Raw genomic sequence first — 18,290 nt, forward strand, 5'->3', positions numbered from 1 at the left:
GAAGCGATTCCCCTTCCATCCCTGCCCATGGGAGGGGGCGGGAGGCCCACAGGGGAAGCACTAGCACTCCCCGTGGGCTGGGTAGAGGACAAGGTGGTTACGTCTGTGGCATAATGTAACCACCTCATCGCAGTCACCCAAGGGGTTAAAGGAAAACAGGGTGTTTCAAAAATAAAAATAAAATGTTTGTTTCATTTTAGGTTTCACCTGCACAGCACTTGCGCTGTTGCTTGTGAAGTCTATTGTATTTAATATAAATCTTAAAAGAGGCTTACATCCCACCCTTGCTTTTCATTGGTTCCTGTGCTTGCAACTCACTTTGCCTCAGTTTCTACTGGCTGTTGCATACTATCTCCTGTTGTTCCTCTGAGTGCTTCTTTTATCAGACTCCCATGCCCTAGGTACTGTTTTCATCCGCTGTGTGGGACTTTTCTTTTTTTTAAGCTTTTGCCAGCACAGCCCTTGCCCTGTGCTTGTTTTTTACTTTCTACCGAGCGCATGGCTCTCTAAAAGTTTGTCTCTGCCCTCATGTTGCTCCATCCCCTAATCCTTCCTCCCACACACCACTTCAATGACCACCATCAACCATCTGGACACATCCCAGCCTGTGTGAGACTGTCACCATCTTGGACTCAGGCAGCAGTCGCACTAATGAGAAATCGGGAGACTACACTGCTCTAGGAGTTATTATTGGCTGTGTTTGAGTGCACATGATCTTAGCGTTTGTGAAATAGCTGCTGTGTGAGTCTTTACAAACAAATTTACAAACAATTAGTCCATTATTTTTGTTGATGTCACTACAGAGAGTCAAGCGTTTCAGCTGCGAGCCAAAAGTAAATACTGTACAGCCAATCTGCTCTCTTTTTCGCCTATCTCTCTGCAGTGCCGTGCTTCTAAAGAGCACCTGAAGCAGCAGAGCCATGAGTCTCTCAGCTCCTATTGTTATGACAGGTTGTGCTATCACTCGGACGAGAATAAACTTCCTCCTGGTGGACTTTTGTGAAGTGCAGTGACAAACCATAGGTAAAAAAAAATATTTTAATTTAATGTTTTTCACACCCGCTCGAGCACCCGGTCACCGCACTTCGGTTGCCTGTTAAGGGGTAGAATGTTAATTCAGAGTCAGCCCGTGCAGGATTGGCATGGGGTGACTCTAGCGCAGTGATACGCAATGAGCATCAGCAGGTTCTTCGGTATGAGCTCCGATATGGAACAGTACCAGTGCTGCCTGACACTAGAAAAAGCAAAGAACGGGGCCCAAGCCCAGTGTAAAGCCTGGTGCACCTTAGTGTGCTCCGGTATTCTTAAAATCCCTCCTTCCCTTGAGGTTTCCATTGTTGATTTTCTCGTTATTTATCCCATTCTCTCACCTTGTAACACAGTACTTTGCATTCAGGTACCACAGTTCAAAAATTAGTTTACCATAACAGTTTTACACCTGCTCACCAAGCTAAAATTAACAAAAGAAATTATTAATAAATACATAGGCAAAACCTATTCCATTCGACAATGCTAAAGAGTAGGAAGTGGTCTTCCATTCACAAAGGAGAAGGGATCCCTTGGGACCCCTTCCTGTTTGTGACTGGCTTACCACATGCCTGAAGTACGCGGTAAACTGCAATTGTTTTGCGACCGCATTCCAGTTGCAAAACAATCATACATCCCTCTGCGACTCACTATTAGGAAGGGACGCCCTTGGCATGCAGGGGTGTGGAATTTATTAAAATATCTACTTGTCCAGGGGACAGGTTGCTTCTCAAATCTACTTGTCCTGTAAAAAGATCTACTTGTCCCTTTGGTGCCATGTAGTGTGGCGACAAATTATGGCAGCAATCTCATTATGTAAGAGCTCTGATAATAGCCTCTCTGATTATGCCAGGGCTACTACCTTAGTAGGGCTTGAATACTTGCAGTTTCAATCCCTACTGTAGCAATTTCCTTATTTTTCCACCTTTCTGCAGATCTGCATACTGGGGCTGGAGGAAGCAGTAAGCAATAGTTCCAGGGCTGGAATGCCTTTGAGTCTGCAAACCTACTAACCTGCATGTTTTAAAGATTTTCACCAGCTTCTCTCTAATATTTTCCCATAATAAGAAAGGTTGGACATTTACTCCTGACAATGGCAGAATTAGAACTTCTTCCAGGGTTGGGAAGAAAGTGGCTGGAGGGAAAATGAACTTGCAAATGCTCAATAGATTTTCACATGAGCAAATCTACACATCATATTTACCCATGCTAAAATACAGTTCACAAATATTTAATAGGGGTACGACATATACCATGGGTGCACTTTTGTGACTTTCTTTAAGAATTTGGGGCCACATGTCAGTAGGTTCAGATGTGCGACCCGCAAATTGCGAATCAGAGAGACTCGCAATTTGAGAGTCGCAAATTCGAATGTAGGATGGTGTCCCTGACACCATTTGTGATTCGCAAGGGCTTCGCAAATGCCCACCTCATGAATAATCATGAGGTGGGTCGCAATTTGCGACCCCCTTGCGAATGGCGGCCCTCACAGGGATGGTGGCCTGCTGGAGACAGCAGACCACCATGTCTTTGACTGCTTTTTAATAAAGCAGTTTTTTTTTTTTTTGTAATGCAGTCCGTTTTCCTTAAAGGAAAACGAGATACATTACATAAACGAAAAATTAAACGTTTTCGGTTCATTTTTTCAGAGCAGGCAGTGTTCCGCAGGACCACTGCCTGCTCTGAAAAAATGTTTACAGTGAAATTCACAATGGGGAAGGGGTCCCATGGGGACCCCTTCCCTTTAGCGAAAGTGTTAGCACCCATTTGAAATGGGTGCAAACTGCGATTGGTTTGCGCCCGCGTTCACAAAACAATCCTACATTGCACTGCGAGTCGCAATTAGGAAGGGAACACCCCTTCCTAATTGCGAGTCGCAAACCCGTTTTGCGATTCGGTAACAAGGTTACCGAATCGCAAAACTGGGTTTGTGCATCGCAATGTGCTTTTTGCACGCCGCAAACAGCGAAAGTCGCTGTTTGCGACATGAAAAAAGCTACCTACATGTGGGCCTTGGTCCCTAATTAGGTCTGGTGTTAACAAAACATTTTGTTTTTATTAAACTTCTATTTCTCTCTCTTTCGGCTGGCTTTACTGTGAGCGATCGCATTCTGCTCTTCCACAAGGAGCATATTGGCACACAAAGTAGTTTTGTTCAGTGTCAGGAACTACAGTGGCAATCAGTGATGTAACGAAACTGGAGGGTGCCCCTTTGCAAAGAACATGGAGGAGCCCCCTCTCCAGACTCACTCAGGCAGGTGCTGTGCTGAAGGGGCCCCCAGAGGGCGGCTGCGGGGCCTTTGTTATGCCACTGGTGGCAACGTGTGCTTTTAGATTTCAAAAACGTTTTGGTTTTTTTTTTGGCCAGTGTTTGTTACAGTCTTGAGGGCCTGATAGCTCCCACAACAATAAAGTGTTACAAAAGCCATGTCAAAACAAGACACGCATTGATGAAACTAAAAGACTTATAAAAATATGTCAGATCAGTTGGCTTTGTCAGTGTTTGTTTATTTTCATGCTTCCCATAATCGTGTTGAAAATGGTTACACTGATTTTCCATTAGAAATATTTTTGGGAAATACTAGCATGCACCAACACATTTGACTAAATGACACTTCATTTGCATCTAATCAGAGAGCATTCTGGGAGCATTATACTTAGCCTCATAGCCTAAACTTTTCAAACATGTGTATACACGTTTTGTTTTTTTTTGTACTGGAAACAACGTCAGTAGTGAAGTGTGACCTTAAAGCATTTATTTATAGCACTCACCCTAATAATGAAGGATTTCAAATAATGAACCATAAATACAAGTTCGAACAGCATTTTCTTTTGGAAACACATTACCTCAACTGCAGAGAGTTCCACTCTCTGTAAACAGGTAGCCAAAGGGTTTGTGCTGCAGGGGGTTGGGCCTACTTGTCCCAAGGACAAAGTAAACATAAAAACATGTTGCCCTTGACCCCAAACAAGATGTCCCGGGCGTCGGGCGATAGGAATTCCACATCCCTGGCATGCCCCTTCCTAATAGCGACTCACTGTACAAACCCTATTTTTGAAGTAAAAAATAGGACAGTGACTCGCAAAATAGGGTTTGTACATGCCAGAGGCTGTTTTAGCAGTACCAAACGGGGCGAATCTCCATTTGCTACTGCTAAAAATTATCGTAGATCTGGCCCTAAAACTCATTTTAAAAGCACACCTTAACCTCCTATGCAGTTGTCTTTTATAAACATCAATGCTCCTTACAAGACATACCTAATTCACAATGTAAAATGACAAATCCCTAGTCTGCAAAGTACCCTATACAAAATTCTCATCCCCAACTCGAAAATGAGGAAGACATTTTTTGTTCCATCATTGGGTAACTCATTTCTACTATCCTTTTTACTTTCATTGCCACATGTTTTCTGCATAGTCACCAAACAGAGTTCAACAAACAAGCGGTAAACCTGATTATGGGTTGTTCTACATCACTGGAGGACCAGGACCAATTTGAATGATGGGTAATAACAGGAAATCATGGCATCTGTTACACTGTATGGAGACCTGACTAGCAAAGACTTTTGGCTGGAGAAGGATCCTAATGAAAGCCATTTATAAGTGAAGAGATTTCATTAAAAAAAAAATAAAAAAAAGAAAAGAAGAAAACTCAAGCTCCTTCATCTTTAAGAGATTTGAATGGGGCAAGATACAAGTATCGACCCCGACTCATTACCCATTGATAAAGGCATTGAAATGTAGTCTTGAGAAGGTACAAGGGAAGAAGTAGAACTATCTCATAAGGCCACTGACAAGGTGCCAAAGCACCCAAAATGTTATGGCAACTGTGAGTTATGTGCAGTTCTAGCTTCCACTTTTACTGTAATCCATCAGATTTCAATGACTACATAGGATACTAAATTACATTTGCCAAAACCTATTTCTGTGATTAATAGTCTTGATTTTGATGCCTGTGTAGACAAACTATTTTGCTAAAGATGAGGCAACATCTGACATTTGGAAATAACGACTATGGGGTCCCCCAAACTAAGAAATAAGGAGTGGGACGGGGAAAGTGGAACAAAGGCACAAAGAGAATCAATCCACCTCCAAAAATGCTCAATCAAGAGTCATACAGTAACTAGGCCACAGTATTAACTTTAACAATAGCAAATATATTATTTCTTAATTACGAAGCATTTCATTCATTAGCAATATTTGAAAACCAATACATTTTTACACTTAATGATCGCTGCCAAACATCTTACACCAACATCCCCCACACTTATCTAACACTATTATACTGCATCCATAACAATCATGCAAGTTCAAACATTAATTTAAAATGCCATGTGTTGTTGTGTAGCACCATGGGGGTACATACAAGAAACATTGTTTAGAATTTTGTGCACCAGCTGCTCTGGCACCGCAAGAGTGTATATCTGAAATGAATTGAATGTATTTTTGTTTTGTCTCATTATGAAGTTAAACCTTGTGAATGAGTTATAGAAGCAGGAGCTTCGGCTTTATTTATCTTAATATGCATCTATGGTATTTGGTTGTTTCTATAAACAGTGTATGTATCTAAACAATTTAAAACAAAGAATCTTGTATGTACCTCTGTGGTGCTACAACAACAACACGACAGCTTTTTAAATTAATGTTTGCACTTGCATAACCGGTATGGATGCAGCATGATAGTGTGTTGTAAGTGTGTGGGATGTTGGTGTAAGGGGTTTGGCAGTAATTATGATTAAGTAAGAAAATGTATTGGTTTTCAACTACTGTTCATGAATGCTATGCATCGTAATAAAGAAATAATATATTTTCTACTGTGAAAATTAATACTGTGGCTTAGTTAATTTAGTACTCTTTTTTGGAGGTGGGTTGTTTTTCTTTATACCTTTGTTACATCAAAGCACGAAACTCAAGTTATGGTAATACAAGAAAACATGGCAGAGAGGATGCTAAATTCAGGGAGTGTCAGCTTTTTCTTTCTAAGGAATGCAAACTAAGAAGCACGGTACCAACACCAAACCAAATGGGCAAGCACTCAAATGCAGTGTTGTAAACAAAACAATGGGTTTAATACTAGTAATCTACACACAACAAGTGAGCAAGCAAGTTTAGTGGTGAAATTAGAACGGTCATTTGAGGATAAGCAGAAATAAATCTACTGTCTGCAGGAACGAAAGCACAGTGGTATCCAGCTGAAAAACAAGTGACTCAAAACTGCAGTCTTCTCTCTATATCCATCTCACGGTCAATGCAGCACTTTATGCTTCTGTCAAACAATGCAGTTCCCATTTATCAAATTCTCTTTGGTTGGGAAGCTTATGGGACTTTAGGGCACCAGCAGGCCATTCAATTGTCTAAAGGTCACCATAACATGGTCTTTCTTCTACACCAAATAAAATGTAAACACTTATACTCACTATTATGTTTGAAAACTCGAACAGTAGCTCCAGAGAGTCTGGCACCAAGAACAAGTGAGGTGTGGTTCAGCTCATCGCTTAAAATGAGACATCCCTGTAGAAATTAAAAAAGAACAATAATCAGGACAAAGAAAAGAAAGGAGGTCTATGGCAAATACTTGCTTTGGCTCAAACAGCATGTAGTGTCTGAAACAACGATCATCTGTAAGTAGCTATCAGTTTCCAAGTTTCATGCATGAGTGGCTCAACCATAACAGATGGTTTGCTGTGCATTCTGTCTCTTTCATGCTATTGTAAAGCCAGGACCACAACCCCCTGGAAGTACAGAAAATCCTGGAACTTCCGAAATACATACACATACTTGTGTACCAAATGCCACCAATTCAATGAGTCCCAAAGTTCTACAATATAATGTTCCCCCTCCCTCTTCCTTACAATACAAACACTTTAACGTTTTTTTTACGTTTTTTCCTCTTCATGTTCTCCCAGCATTATGAATAAATAAATAACCAAGATAGCCAAGTGCACATCAATTGTCACCTGCCAGACTAAAAGGACAATGTACTTTGTCATATCTATCTAGCTGTATGAGGGGGTTCTACTTTCCGTGACACTGTTAATGTGATTACTCCAAAACAGAGGTACTTTAACCACCTGGCAGCAGCAGTAAATGAAATGGGAGACGGTGGTGCACAAATGAAAACGTTATTTACCTTCACTAACGATGTTTCTGAAATATACCCTATCTCCTTGTAGAGCCCACACCTGTAGGACAACCCGAGGCATCAGACTAGATATTGTAACTTCAATGCTCTCAACATCACCAGTAGGTGCTGCTGACTTCGGATGATGCTGGAAGTGATGTAAGGGGACATCCCCAAAGCCACACAGCAAACTCGCCGCCCACCCCCAGTAAAACAATGTCAGTTTCCATTCTTTCCCTCCCCCCCCAGCCCTCAAGGCAAGCGGATAGACACACACTCGTAGTCAAGAACCAAAATATAAATTAAGATCTTATTCAACTTTCCTTATTACACATCCATAAAACAGAGAGGCAGACAGAAGAATCTACAGGTAGATAAGTTTCCACCAAAATGATAGTTACAGCAAGTAAGTAACTATTTCATCTAATGGATATTTCTACCTGCAGATTTCTCACCTGCAGAGGGAATAACAGAGCAATACCCTTCCCCTGAAGAAGGTTGATGAATTGCTAGTCAAGCAAATCCTGCAAAACAGATATGGTAAAGTGACTGTCCCTACACGTTTCAGAATCCAGGCAGTAGTTCTTGCCTTGGTGTGTAGGGATGCCCACATCGCCTTGCACATCTCTGTGATAAGACGCCTCTGTCAAGATCAGACATAGTGGAACTGGCCTTAGCGGAATGCGCTCTGATCCCTACTGGAGGGTCTTTTTTGGCAGATGTTAAAGGAGAGGATGATCCATTTTAAAGGGTTCTTTTCTGCACAGCTTTACCTTTTTTGCCACCACAGTACTCAAAGAGCTGGTCATCCAGTGGTATAGGAAGTACAAAAAGTGAAGGGAGGAATGTCTGCAATTTGCCTAACCACTGGCAATCACTTGGGCTCCTATCACAACCCATCGTTCTGTTGCTCACCATTACACCTCAGTTTGAACCCAGCCATATGCAAATCAGTCTTGACCCTGCGCCGAGGTCCAGCTTAAACTGCCAGGCCAGGACCTCCCTGAACAAGAACACAAGCAACCCGGAACGGATTTTACCTAGTTCTGGGCTCCTAGGTGACCCACATCTGGGGATACCCATGCCACTTACGGCGGTACATGAAACACACAAAAGGTAATGGGAGGAATGCTTGCCATTTGTCAAACCACTTGCAATCGCTCTGGATAGCATTCCAACTCGTCGTTCGTTTGCTCAGCATGCCACTTCAGTTTGGCCCAGCCACACAGAAATTAGTCTTGACCTTGCTCCTCATGGGAACGGTCCAGCCCGAACTGCCAGGCCTTCCCTGAACCCAATCAACCAAGGGCGAGTTTAGCCCTAGTTATGGTCTCATCAGCCGGATACAGCTTGGATCCTGTGACACATCGTGCATGGAACCCATGTCTGGGCATACTTGTCTCACTTAGAGTGACATGCTAAAGTTTACAAAAATTGATGGATGGAATGCTTGAATTAATCTCAGCCAATGATTACTCGGGACACAGCCAATTCTTTGTTATTTTGCACACCATGCCACCACCATGGCACATGAAGGACTGTTTCCATTGCAGCAGGTTCAAGCCTGATTTGCATATCGCTGGGTCCAAACTGAGGTGGCATGGTGTGCAAAATAATAATGGATTGGGATGCAGCCCAAGTAGTTACCAGTGGCTGAGAATAATTCAAGCATTACATCCACCACTTTTTTGTATACTTTAGTATGCCCTTGGTGCAGTCCAGATAGTAGTTAACCGCCCACCTATGATCCAAACGATGCAACTGTTGAGAACTGCTCCTACTCCTAAGAGGGACGAGGTGGAGTGAAAAAGTTTGGGAGGCTAAAGGACAAACCCAGGTGGAATGGGAGGTCACCACTTTTGGAAGTACAGCAGCCCTGGTTTGCAATACCAACTTGTCATTGTAAAAAGATGTGAAAGGGGGCGAGAGCGAAGAACTGGTAACTCGCTCACCCATCCGGCTGAAGTATAAGCCACCAAAAAATATAGTCTCAAAGGACAACTATGTAGGGGACCAAACGGACTCCCCATAAGAAAAGTCAAAACCAAATTAAGGTCCCACTGGGACACAATAAATGCGGTATATATTTGTCAACCCTTTTAAAAAACACAACAATGGGGACGGCAGGTCCAGCAGACAGAAATGCACAACCAAATACCCCTGATAGGGTCCGTCACACAACCCCTCTGAGCAAGGAAGCATGCAAACAACAGGACCTGTGACAAGTGGGCCTGCAAGGGGACCACATTATTGTCCAAACACCATGCAACAAACTGCTCCATCTACTAGAGTAAGCTGACTTGGTGGCGGGGAGATGTGCCAACAAGACAGTGGCAGCAGAAAGAAACTCAGATGTCCTTGCTCAAGTCCCAAACATGAAGGCGGAGGCCTCCAAATTTGAGGTGGATAACTGTTCCTAACTGAAAGAGAAGGTCCGACCAGAATGGTAGATGCAGTGGGAGACGTGGAGAAGGCAGAAGGGCTGCATACCACACTCTCCTGGACCAATCCAAGGTGATCAGAATAACTTAGGCCCAGTCTTGGCTGATCTTCCTCAGAATACGAGGAATCAAGGGTCTGGGGGGAAATGAGCAGTGCAGCTGAAAGTTTCACCTCAAAAGAAACGTGCCCCAGCCACCTAAGGAGTGCCCCGCTGGGCAAAGATGTCTTGAACTATCTCCAGTACACACATCATTAGCAAGATAACAACAGCTCAGGCTGTTGGATCTGGCATTCCGAGGCCCTGCTAGGTGGCTGGCAGCGAGCTAAATCCCTTTGAGGTGTGCCAAAGACCAAAGCATGAAAGTTTGAGGGTTGAGGTACCACATCGGTGTAGTGTTGTCCATTAACATCTGAATGGACTCACTTTGAATGGAGGAGAGTAAAGTCTTGAGAGTCAGCCATTATACCAACAGTTTGATGTTAAGAATCTGATCTTCTGGAGATCCTGATCAGCTCTCTAACCCAAGGTGGAAGCACCTGACTTCTATAGTCAAAGCGGTGGGAAAGTAAAGGCCATCCAGCAGGTCAGGTTCACCTTGACCCCCACCCCCTATCAAGTGACTTCACTGCATCGGTGGAGGAGATCACTATGGAGTCTGGTAGGTCTCCCTTGTTCAGCAGCGACCGCCTGTGGAGGCACCACTGCAGGGCGCTCATGTGCCAACGTATGTTCATGACTGTCAGAAATGGGGTATTTGGTTGGCAGTCAGGTTACCCCCTGTGCAAGCAAGGACCCTCACTCTAGTCAGGGTAAGTCACACATAATCCAAATCATCCTGTGCCCACCCTCTGGTAGCTTGGCACTGAGCAGTCAGGCTTAACTTGGAAGGCAATGTGTAAAGTATTTGTTCAACAAATCATACAATAACACCATATAGCACCTCAAAAAAATACAACTCAGTGTTTAGAAAAATATATAATATTTATCTGGATAAATGAAGGTCAAAACGATTAAAGATGCAATAAGTAAATGTTGAGATATCACTTAAAAGTAATATAAAGTGTTTTAAGTCTTTTAAAAGCAAACAATGTCTCTTTCAAGCACAAAGTACCTGGTTCACATGAAAAATATCCGCAAAGAACCGCAGAAGAGGAGATGCGCGGAAACAAAGGGGTGTGCGTAGATTTCTCGGGACGCACACGGCAATGCGTTGTTTCGTTTTCACGCTGGGCCGGCTGTGCGTCGATTTCTGGCGCTCGGTCGTGGATCCTCTTCAGGTTGTGAGGTTTTCAGAGGGCCCGGGGACGATGTGTGGATTTCCTGCGCTGGCAGGACGGAGTCGCGGGAGCTGCATCAATCTTGTGGGTGTTGCATAGAATTTTTTACCGCACAGCAGGCACTGCGTCGATTCCTCTCTGAAAGTCGGGCTGCGTCGTTCCGGCTCGGCTGTGCGTCGATCCAGTGGGCCATGCATCGAATTTCCGGTAGCTACGCTGGTGCTGCGTCGATCTTCTCGTTGCGAAGTCGTGCTGCTTCGTTCCGGTTCGGCATTCAGTGACATTTTCACAGCGGAGCAGGCTGTGTGTCATTTCTGGCATGCTGTGCGTCGAATTTCCCCGCACAAGGGGTCTTTCTTGTAGAGATGAAGTATTTTTGGTCCCGAGACTTCAGGGAACAGGAGGCAAGCTCTATCCAAGCCCTTGGAGAGCACTTCTTCACCTCAGCCAGAGAGCAGCAAGGCAGCTGTCCTTCACAGAAAGCAGACAGGCGAGTCCTTTGGGCAGCCAGGCAGTTCTTCTTGGCAGGATGCACGTTCTGGTTCCAGTTTCTTCTCCAGGAAGTGTCTGAGTTGGTAGAGGCAGAGGCCCTGTTTAAATATCCAAATGTGCCATTGAAGTGGGGGAGACTTAAGAGTGGCTTAGAAGTGCACAAGTTCCCCTTTCAGTTCAATCTTGTCTGCCAGGGTCCCACTAGGGGGTGTGGCAGTCCTTTGTGTGTGGGCAGGCTACTGTCCTTTGACATGCAAGTGTCAGGTCCTCCACCCTCCCAGCCCAGGAAGACCCATTCAAAATGCAGATGTATGCAAGTGAGGCTGAGTATCCTGTGTTTGGGGTGTGTCTGAGTGAATGCACAAGGGAGCTGTCAATTAAACCCAGCCAGACGTGGATTGTAAGGCACAGAAAGATTTAAGTGCAGAGAAATGCTCATTTTCTAAAAGTGGCGTTTCAAAAATAGTAATATTAAATCCAACTTCACCAGTCAGCATGATTTTATATCACGATGCTAGCCATACTAAATATGACCTTCTTACTCCTTTCAGATCAGCAGCTACCACTCAAACAATGTATGAGGGCAGCCCCAATGTTAGCCTATGAAGGGAGCAGGCCTCACAGCAGTGTAAAAACAAATTTAGAAGTTTTACACTACCAGGACATGTAAACTACATAGGTACTTGTCCTGCCTTTTGCCTACACAGCACCCTGCCCTATAGGTTACCTAGGGCATACCTTATGGGTGGTCTTATATGTATAAAAAGGGGAGTTTTAGGCTTGGCAAGTACTCTTAATTGCCAAGTCGAATTGGCAGTGAGACTGCACACACAGGCCTTGCAATGGCAGGCCTGAGACAAGGTTAAGGGGCTACTTATGTGGGTGGCACAATCAGTGCTGCAGGCCCACTGGTAGCATTTAATCTACAGGCCCTGGGCACAGAGTGCACTCTACTAGGAACGTATAAGTAAATTAAATAGTCCAATTGGGTATGATCCAGTGTTACCATGTTTAAAGGGAGAGAGCATATGCACTTTAGCACTGGTTAGCAGTGAAAAAGTGTGCAGAGTCTTAAAACCAGCAAAAACAGTATCTAAAAAGTGGAGGGAGGCAGGCAAAAAGTTAGGGGTGACCACCCAAAGGCTGTCAGGTCTAGCAATGACTATGAAAATGCAGAAAGGAAGCAGACCTTGGAATCTTAGGCCTCTTAGAACTGGGACTCCCACGCTTCGTTAGAAGGATGGGACCATGTTTTGGATGCCGGTGATCCTCAGAGGTGGAGAAAGATGGTGTCAGTACCAACTTTAAGAACTGGAGTAGTTGGGAGGACTACAGATGAGATTTGGGCTTGTTGATTGGAAAGCCCAGGTCAAACAGCAGGGAGGCTGTTGACTACTGATGGCACAATTCCACCTCTGGTGAAATGGCTTTGAAGCCAGTCATCCAGAAACAGGAAAATGGTTTTGCCTGACCTACTGAGATGGGATGCGACCACCATCATCACCTTCATGAAGACTCGAGGTGCCCATGTTGAGCCAAAGGGAAGTACCAATTGGTAGTGTGTAGAACCCACCATCAATTGCAAGTACTTCCGGTGTGACTACAAGCTAGCGATGGGTAAACATGCATCCAGTCTCGAAGCTCCAACGCCAGCAACTACTGAGCTAGAGTCAGTATCCTGAACTTTTTCTTCTTGAAGAAGTAGTTCAGACCCCTGAAGGTTAGGATCAGGAGCAGACTGCCCTTATTCTTGGGTATCAGGAAATAAAGTATGTAACAACCCAACCCCTTGTCCTGGCACTAGCTCCACAACTCCTGTCTGCAGGAATGGTGTCTCCTATTGCTCAATTATGACCAGGTGGTCAAGAGGGGAGGCAGAGGGTGGAGGGGGAACAAGGGCTGGTGCCTGAAGAAAGGGAAGTGTGTAACCTTGTTCCATGATTTGAAAGACCCAATGATCCAAAATAATGGCCTTCTAGGCAGGTAGAAAACAGGACACCTACCCTCCCTCAGGCACCTAGTGGGAATGGGGAATCAAGTTAGGTCTGCTTTCTAGGCAGTGCAGGGGAGGAGGAAAAGGATGAAGAGGGATGTTGGATGGTTCCATGACCCTTTCCTCTTATTCTACCACAATATAGCCTAACCAGCAGATTGGGCAGCTGCTGCCGTTGTTGAGGCTGATATTGTGGTCGTTAGCAAAAAGTGAAGCCCTTCGAAAAGCTACAAAAACAGAAACAGGTGAAAATCTCTCAAAGGGGCCGGCAGCTGCAGTCTTAGAAAGTAGGCTGTAGCCTTGCTGGTCTTGAAGAGCTCCATCGTGGAGTTGACTTTTTTTTACCAAATAACCCTGCCCCATCAAAAGTTAGATCAATCAGCCTGGCTGGATATCCTGTTAAAGTTATATGCTCTGAGCCAGACATGACTCTGGAAAAAGATGGAAGTTCCCATAGCCCAGCCACTGAGTCCAGTGTGTCCAAACCACACTTGAGGGCTGAAGGTTTTCTGGCCATTATGTACGACTTTTGAAAATGTGACCTCGTTGCCTCTGGAACATCATCAGCACCATATCCCACAAAGAATAGATGTTATGTGCAAGAAGGTAGTTGGCACTGATGGATTTCAGGACCATGCTCAGTGTGGACCAGCCCTCTTACCCTAGGGTTCCAGACGCTTCAATTCACCCCGTCAGAACATGTGGTTAGGAACATTCCCCCTAATTGATCTGATGAACAGGTAGCCTGTGTCACCAAACTTTGAGCTGATGGATAGGTGGAAAGGGCAGGTCAACTGGGGCTGGGGAATAATAGTGTGCCTGGAACAAAGATATATTTTTTCACGCTGCCATGACTGAATCCAAAAGAGCATCACTCAACTCTCATGGCAATACGATCTAATTGAGGACATTTGTTTTGGAAACTGTAGATCCTATACCTCCGCAGCCTTCTGCACCACTTTATGAAAGGACATGACTTCCACCTGACCTGGATTGGTGCAGGGAGGCTAAGAAGGTAGTGTACCAGAGTCCGGGATGCTCTAAGAAATGGGAGAAGATTTGGGGCAGTTGGAGTTTACATAGAGAGGAGGATGATTAAATGGGAAGGTTTGTAACTTGACTGCGAACACGATGTACCTTCAATCCTCGCTTGCATGTATTGCTCCACCGAGAATGTATGGTTTGTATCTGCCTGAACAAAAGGTGACACCCTTCTCTGGTAAAACTGAGAATTACTGCATTAATTGTGGTCAATCGTCAAAATTGTGCAACAATTGTTTGAGTTTGCTAATAAAAAGATTTTTTTTTTTTTTTAAGTCTTTCCGGATACAAGGTTTTTTGTGGCTATCACAGAACAAAGACTCCATCTCAGGCTGTTTTGTCTCAGCAGACTGAGTAATTTCACTGAACTGTAAGAAATTATCACACAAACAGAAGTGCTATTCTGGTAAATTAAATGGTTAATACTTCATTGGTATTTTGTTTGTAGATAGGATAAGAGATCAGGCAGAGAAAGCATCCTTTACAGGATGCATAAGCCCTCACCCACAGAAGTGGCATGCTTCATCATATGATTATGCTACTCAATGCCCATGTGGATTCCAGAGAGGGGCTGTTGGCTGAATATCTTTTGCTTACTCAGTACTGCCAGCGGAAAACCAGTCAAGTAATGCCCTCCACCTAGGTTGGGAGGGGGATATGGTACCAGGTGACAGAATGAAAGTAAGTAGGATTAAAATTGGCTACTGGTTATCAATAGATTGTTCTTTATTAGTGCTGAAAACGAATTAAAAGTAAACAGAACAATCATGCCAAGTTTAAAAATAAACAGAACCTAGAAGGATATCATTTGACCCCAGGTTCCTAAAAAAGTCAACATATTTCTTACCCAAATCTGCTTATGATACGTCAATGGCATTTCATCAGGACCAGGTAAAGGTGCCCTGATCTACCTGCCCAGTGAGAGGTATTACTCATGTATATTGTTTGTGATTCCTTTATTAGGTAAAAAAAAAGTATTGTGAAAGTAGGTAAATCAGCAAAAGGGTCTCACATTGAAGATTAGTCTGTCTGACCTGCGGAAAAATATAAACATAAAACAACAAAGAAATCTGTAGACACGTAATCAAAGCAGGCAGGACCTGAATGCTATTAACCATTTAGAAGAAAAGCACATCTGTTTGCGTGCTTATCTAGGAAATTGGGGAGGAACGTGTGCTGGACTGTCAAAATCCCCTATGACTCCTTTTTTGGTTCTCCTGGGTGTAATGAAATAAAGAATGTATGTGCTGTGGATTACGTAGCGAAAGTAGTTTTCTTGATTCACTGCTCCCTTCAGGGGCAGATGGAGGGCACATGTAAAAGCAACAGCACTACAAGCTATAAATAGATATCTACAGGGTAATATATTCTGCTCGTAACATGTTGCTGTAGTTACACATGCTTTTTAGACTATGAAGCAATACCTTCCTTAAGCAGTGGTTAGTGAGTGGATGATGCAGATGTTTGCAACGAAGCCCCTAGACGGGTTTGGACATCCAGACAACAACCCTGCAGGTCTGCCATGGGAATGTTCTCCAAGAAGGCCATGGCAGCTTCCTTCTTTCAAGTAGAATGCACACAAGGCACCACCTACAGTGTATTGTTAGTCTTAGCACAGTGCATTATTCTACCTTAAACAATACATCTAGCAATACTGCCATTAGAAACAGAGTTGCTGATGTGAGGAATGGCAAAAACAACAAACAATTGACTTGTCTTACTGAAGGATTTAATTCTGTCATTGAAGTATATCACTGCTCTTGTGAAATAAGAATGCCCTTTCTACCTCATTATCTGGGTGTGAGAAGAAAATGGGCAACTCAGCTGTCTGTTTTGCACGGAAAGGAGAAACAACTTTTGGAAGAAATTTGGGTTGGTACTCAAAATCACTATTTGTATGTATCTGAATAAAAGCTTCTCCCAAAATTAGTGCTTGCAACTCACTGATTTTTCTGAGAGAAGTGACAGCTTCAAGGAAGGCTACCTTTGAAGACAAAAAATTAATATTGCAGGAATGTAGCTTGAAAGGAGGACTCATCAGAAAAGTTACTTACCTTGGGTAGCTCCTTATCTGGTAGAGTCACTATCTAGCTGCAAATTCCCTACCATTGATTTCTCCTCATGCGTCAGACTGGGTCTGGGAGATTTTTGTGAGTAGCACCGCTAGGTGGCGTTGATCGGCTCCACATCGGTCACTAGCTTCACCACTCTTGATATGACATTGTCGTCCAATATAGGCAAGCTGACATCAGTTTCTTTTCATGACTTTCAATGCCAGAAGCACAGAGCCATGAAGAACAATGACTACTGGTGTGTCAAACTAAGGCCCTGAAAGGGGAGTCTCTGCCCCTAGAAATCAGTCTGCAGAGTGGGGAGGATGGGGGAAGGAGGAGGAGTGGTTTGTAAGGAATCTGCAGCTAGATATAGTCTCTCTCTAAGAGATAAGGAGTTACCAAAGGTAAGTAACTTCTCCATCTGATAAAGACTTCTAGCAGCAGATTCCTTACCGTTGGATAGTTACCCAAGCAATACGGTCCCTAGAGACGGGTCTGCAAACCAAGTTCAGACTAGAAAGCCCTGCAGGACCAGATGGGTAAAGTGCCCGTCCCTATGGACCTAAATACCTAGGCAGCAGTGTTTGTTGGTAAACGTGTGCAGAGAGGCCTGACAGACGTCAAGGAATGGAACTCAACATGCTAACGCAGTGGTTGCAGCTTTAGCTCAGGTAGAATAAGTGGGCAAACCTTCAGGGGGTTACTTATTGGCCAGTGCATAGCAGATCTTAATGCAGAGTACAACCCATTAGAGATGGTCTGCTTCTGCACTCCCTGACCTTTCTTTGCACTCACATACCCTTCAAAGAGTTGGTGATCCACCCGGAATTCTTTTGTATGATCAAAGAAGAACATTAACGCTCTTTCTGGGTCCAGATGGTGGAGTCTCTCCTTTTCCTTACAAGGATAGGGAGGTGGGGGAGAGTAAAAAGTAGGCAAGGTGATGGATTGGCCTACATGAAAGGGTCTGATCACTTTTGGCAGAAAAGAGGCCCTAGGGCGAAGCACCACTTTGTCAGGCTAGATAGAAAGGTAGGGCGGCTTAGTTGACAATGCCTGCAGCTCACTCAACCTGCGGTCAGATGTGACCGTCAAAAGAAAGGCAGTTTTCAACGTGAGAAGCCTGAGTGGACAACTGTGAAGAGGCTCGAAAGGAGTGCACATCAGAACGGTCAAAACCAAATTCAGATGCCATTGGGGCATGATGAATGGGGATGAAGGAAAAAGATGTGTAAGACATTTGAGGAACCTATGTGCAATAGGAAATTAAGAAGGTGATCAGACAACCTCAGAAAAATCAGAAACAGCAAACAAATATCCCTTAAGAGTGCCCACAGCAGAGCCCTGTTGAGCAACGAAATGGATGAACAAAAGAACTTCAGAGAGAGGGGCAGGAAGGGTGGTCTACAGAGAGCCTCTAAGAAAGGACAAATGATCCTCCGTCATCCAATCGTTGAATGGTGGCATGGATGGATGGGTAGTCTCTTTGGACTATCTGCAAAACCCACCTGTCTGACATAATGAATTGCCAGCGGAGCAGGTGATAGCGAATCCTGATGCCAACTGGCCCATGGTGGGGGTGGGTCAGACTAGAAAGGTTTAGAAGCTGCTGCAGGGGGTTGCCAGACTGCCCAGATAACTGACCACCAAACGACTAGGTTGGTGGGTCCCACACCATCAGCCACGCAGAGGCTGGGCAGCATGCGCAGCACGATGGCTGACTGGGAGGAGTTGGAGCCCCCTTCTTTAGGCAGGTGAAAGGCAAACTGGGGAATGAGGGGCCGTAGTGAAGCCCAAGGACCTGGCCGCAGCCTGAGAATCCTTGAAGCGCTCGAGTGTTGAG

General features: G+C 44.3%; 1 protein-coding gene across 1 annotated transcript in view; it reads right to left on the reverse strand.

Moving 5' to 3' along the window:
- SPTLC3 (serine palmitoyltransferase long chain base subunit 3) overlaps window positions 1-18,290 on the reverse strand; it is a 437,878-nt gene that overhangs the window by 211,617 nt on the left and 207,971 nt on the right. Inside the window, exon 6 of the mRNA XM_069234110.1 lies at window positions 6,444-6,537. Coding sequence (XP_069090211.1) covers window positions 6,444-6,537 — 94 coding nt within the window. The remainder of the gene's footprint in view (window positions 1-6,443; window positions 6,538-18,290) is intronic.

Source organism: Pleurodeles waltl, chromosome 5, assembly GCF_031143425.1.
Source record: "Pleurodeles waltl isolate 20211129_DDA chromosome 5, aPleWal1.hap1.20221129, whole genome shotgun sequence".
NCBI lineage: Eukaryota > Metazoa > Chordata > Amphibia > Caudata > Salamandridae > Pleurodeles > Pleurodeles waltl.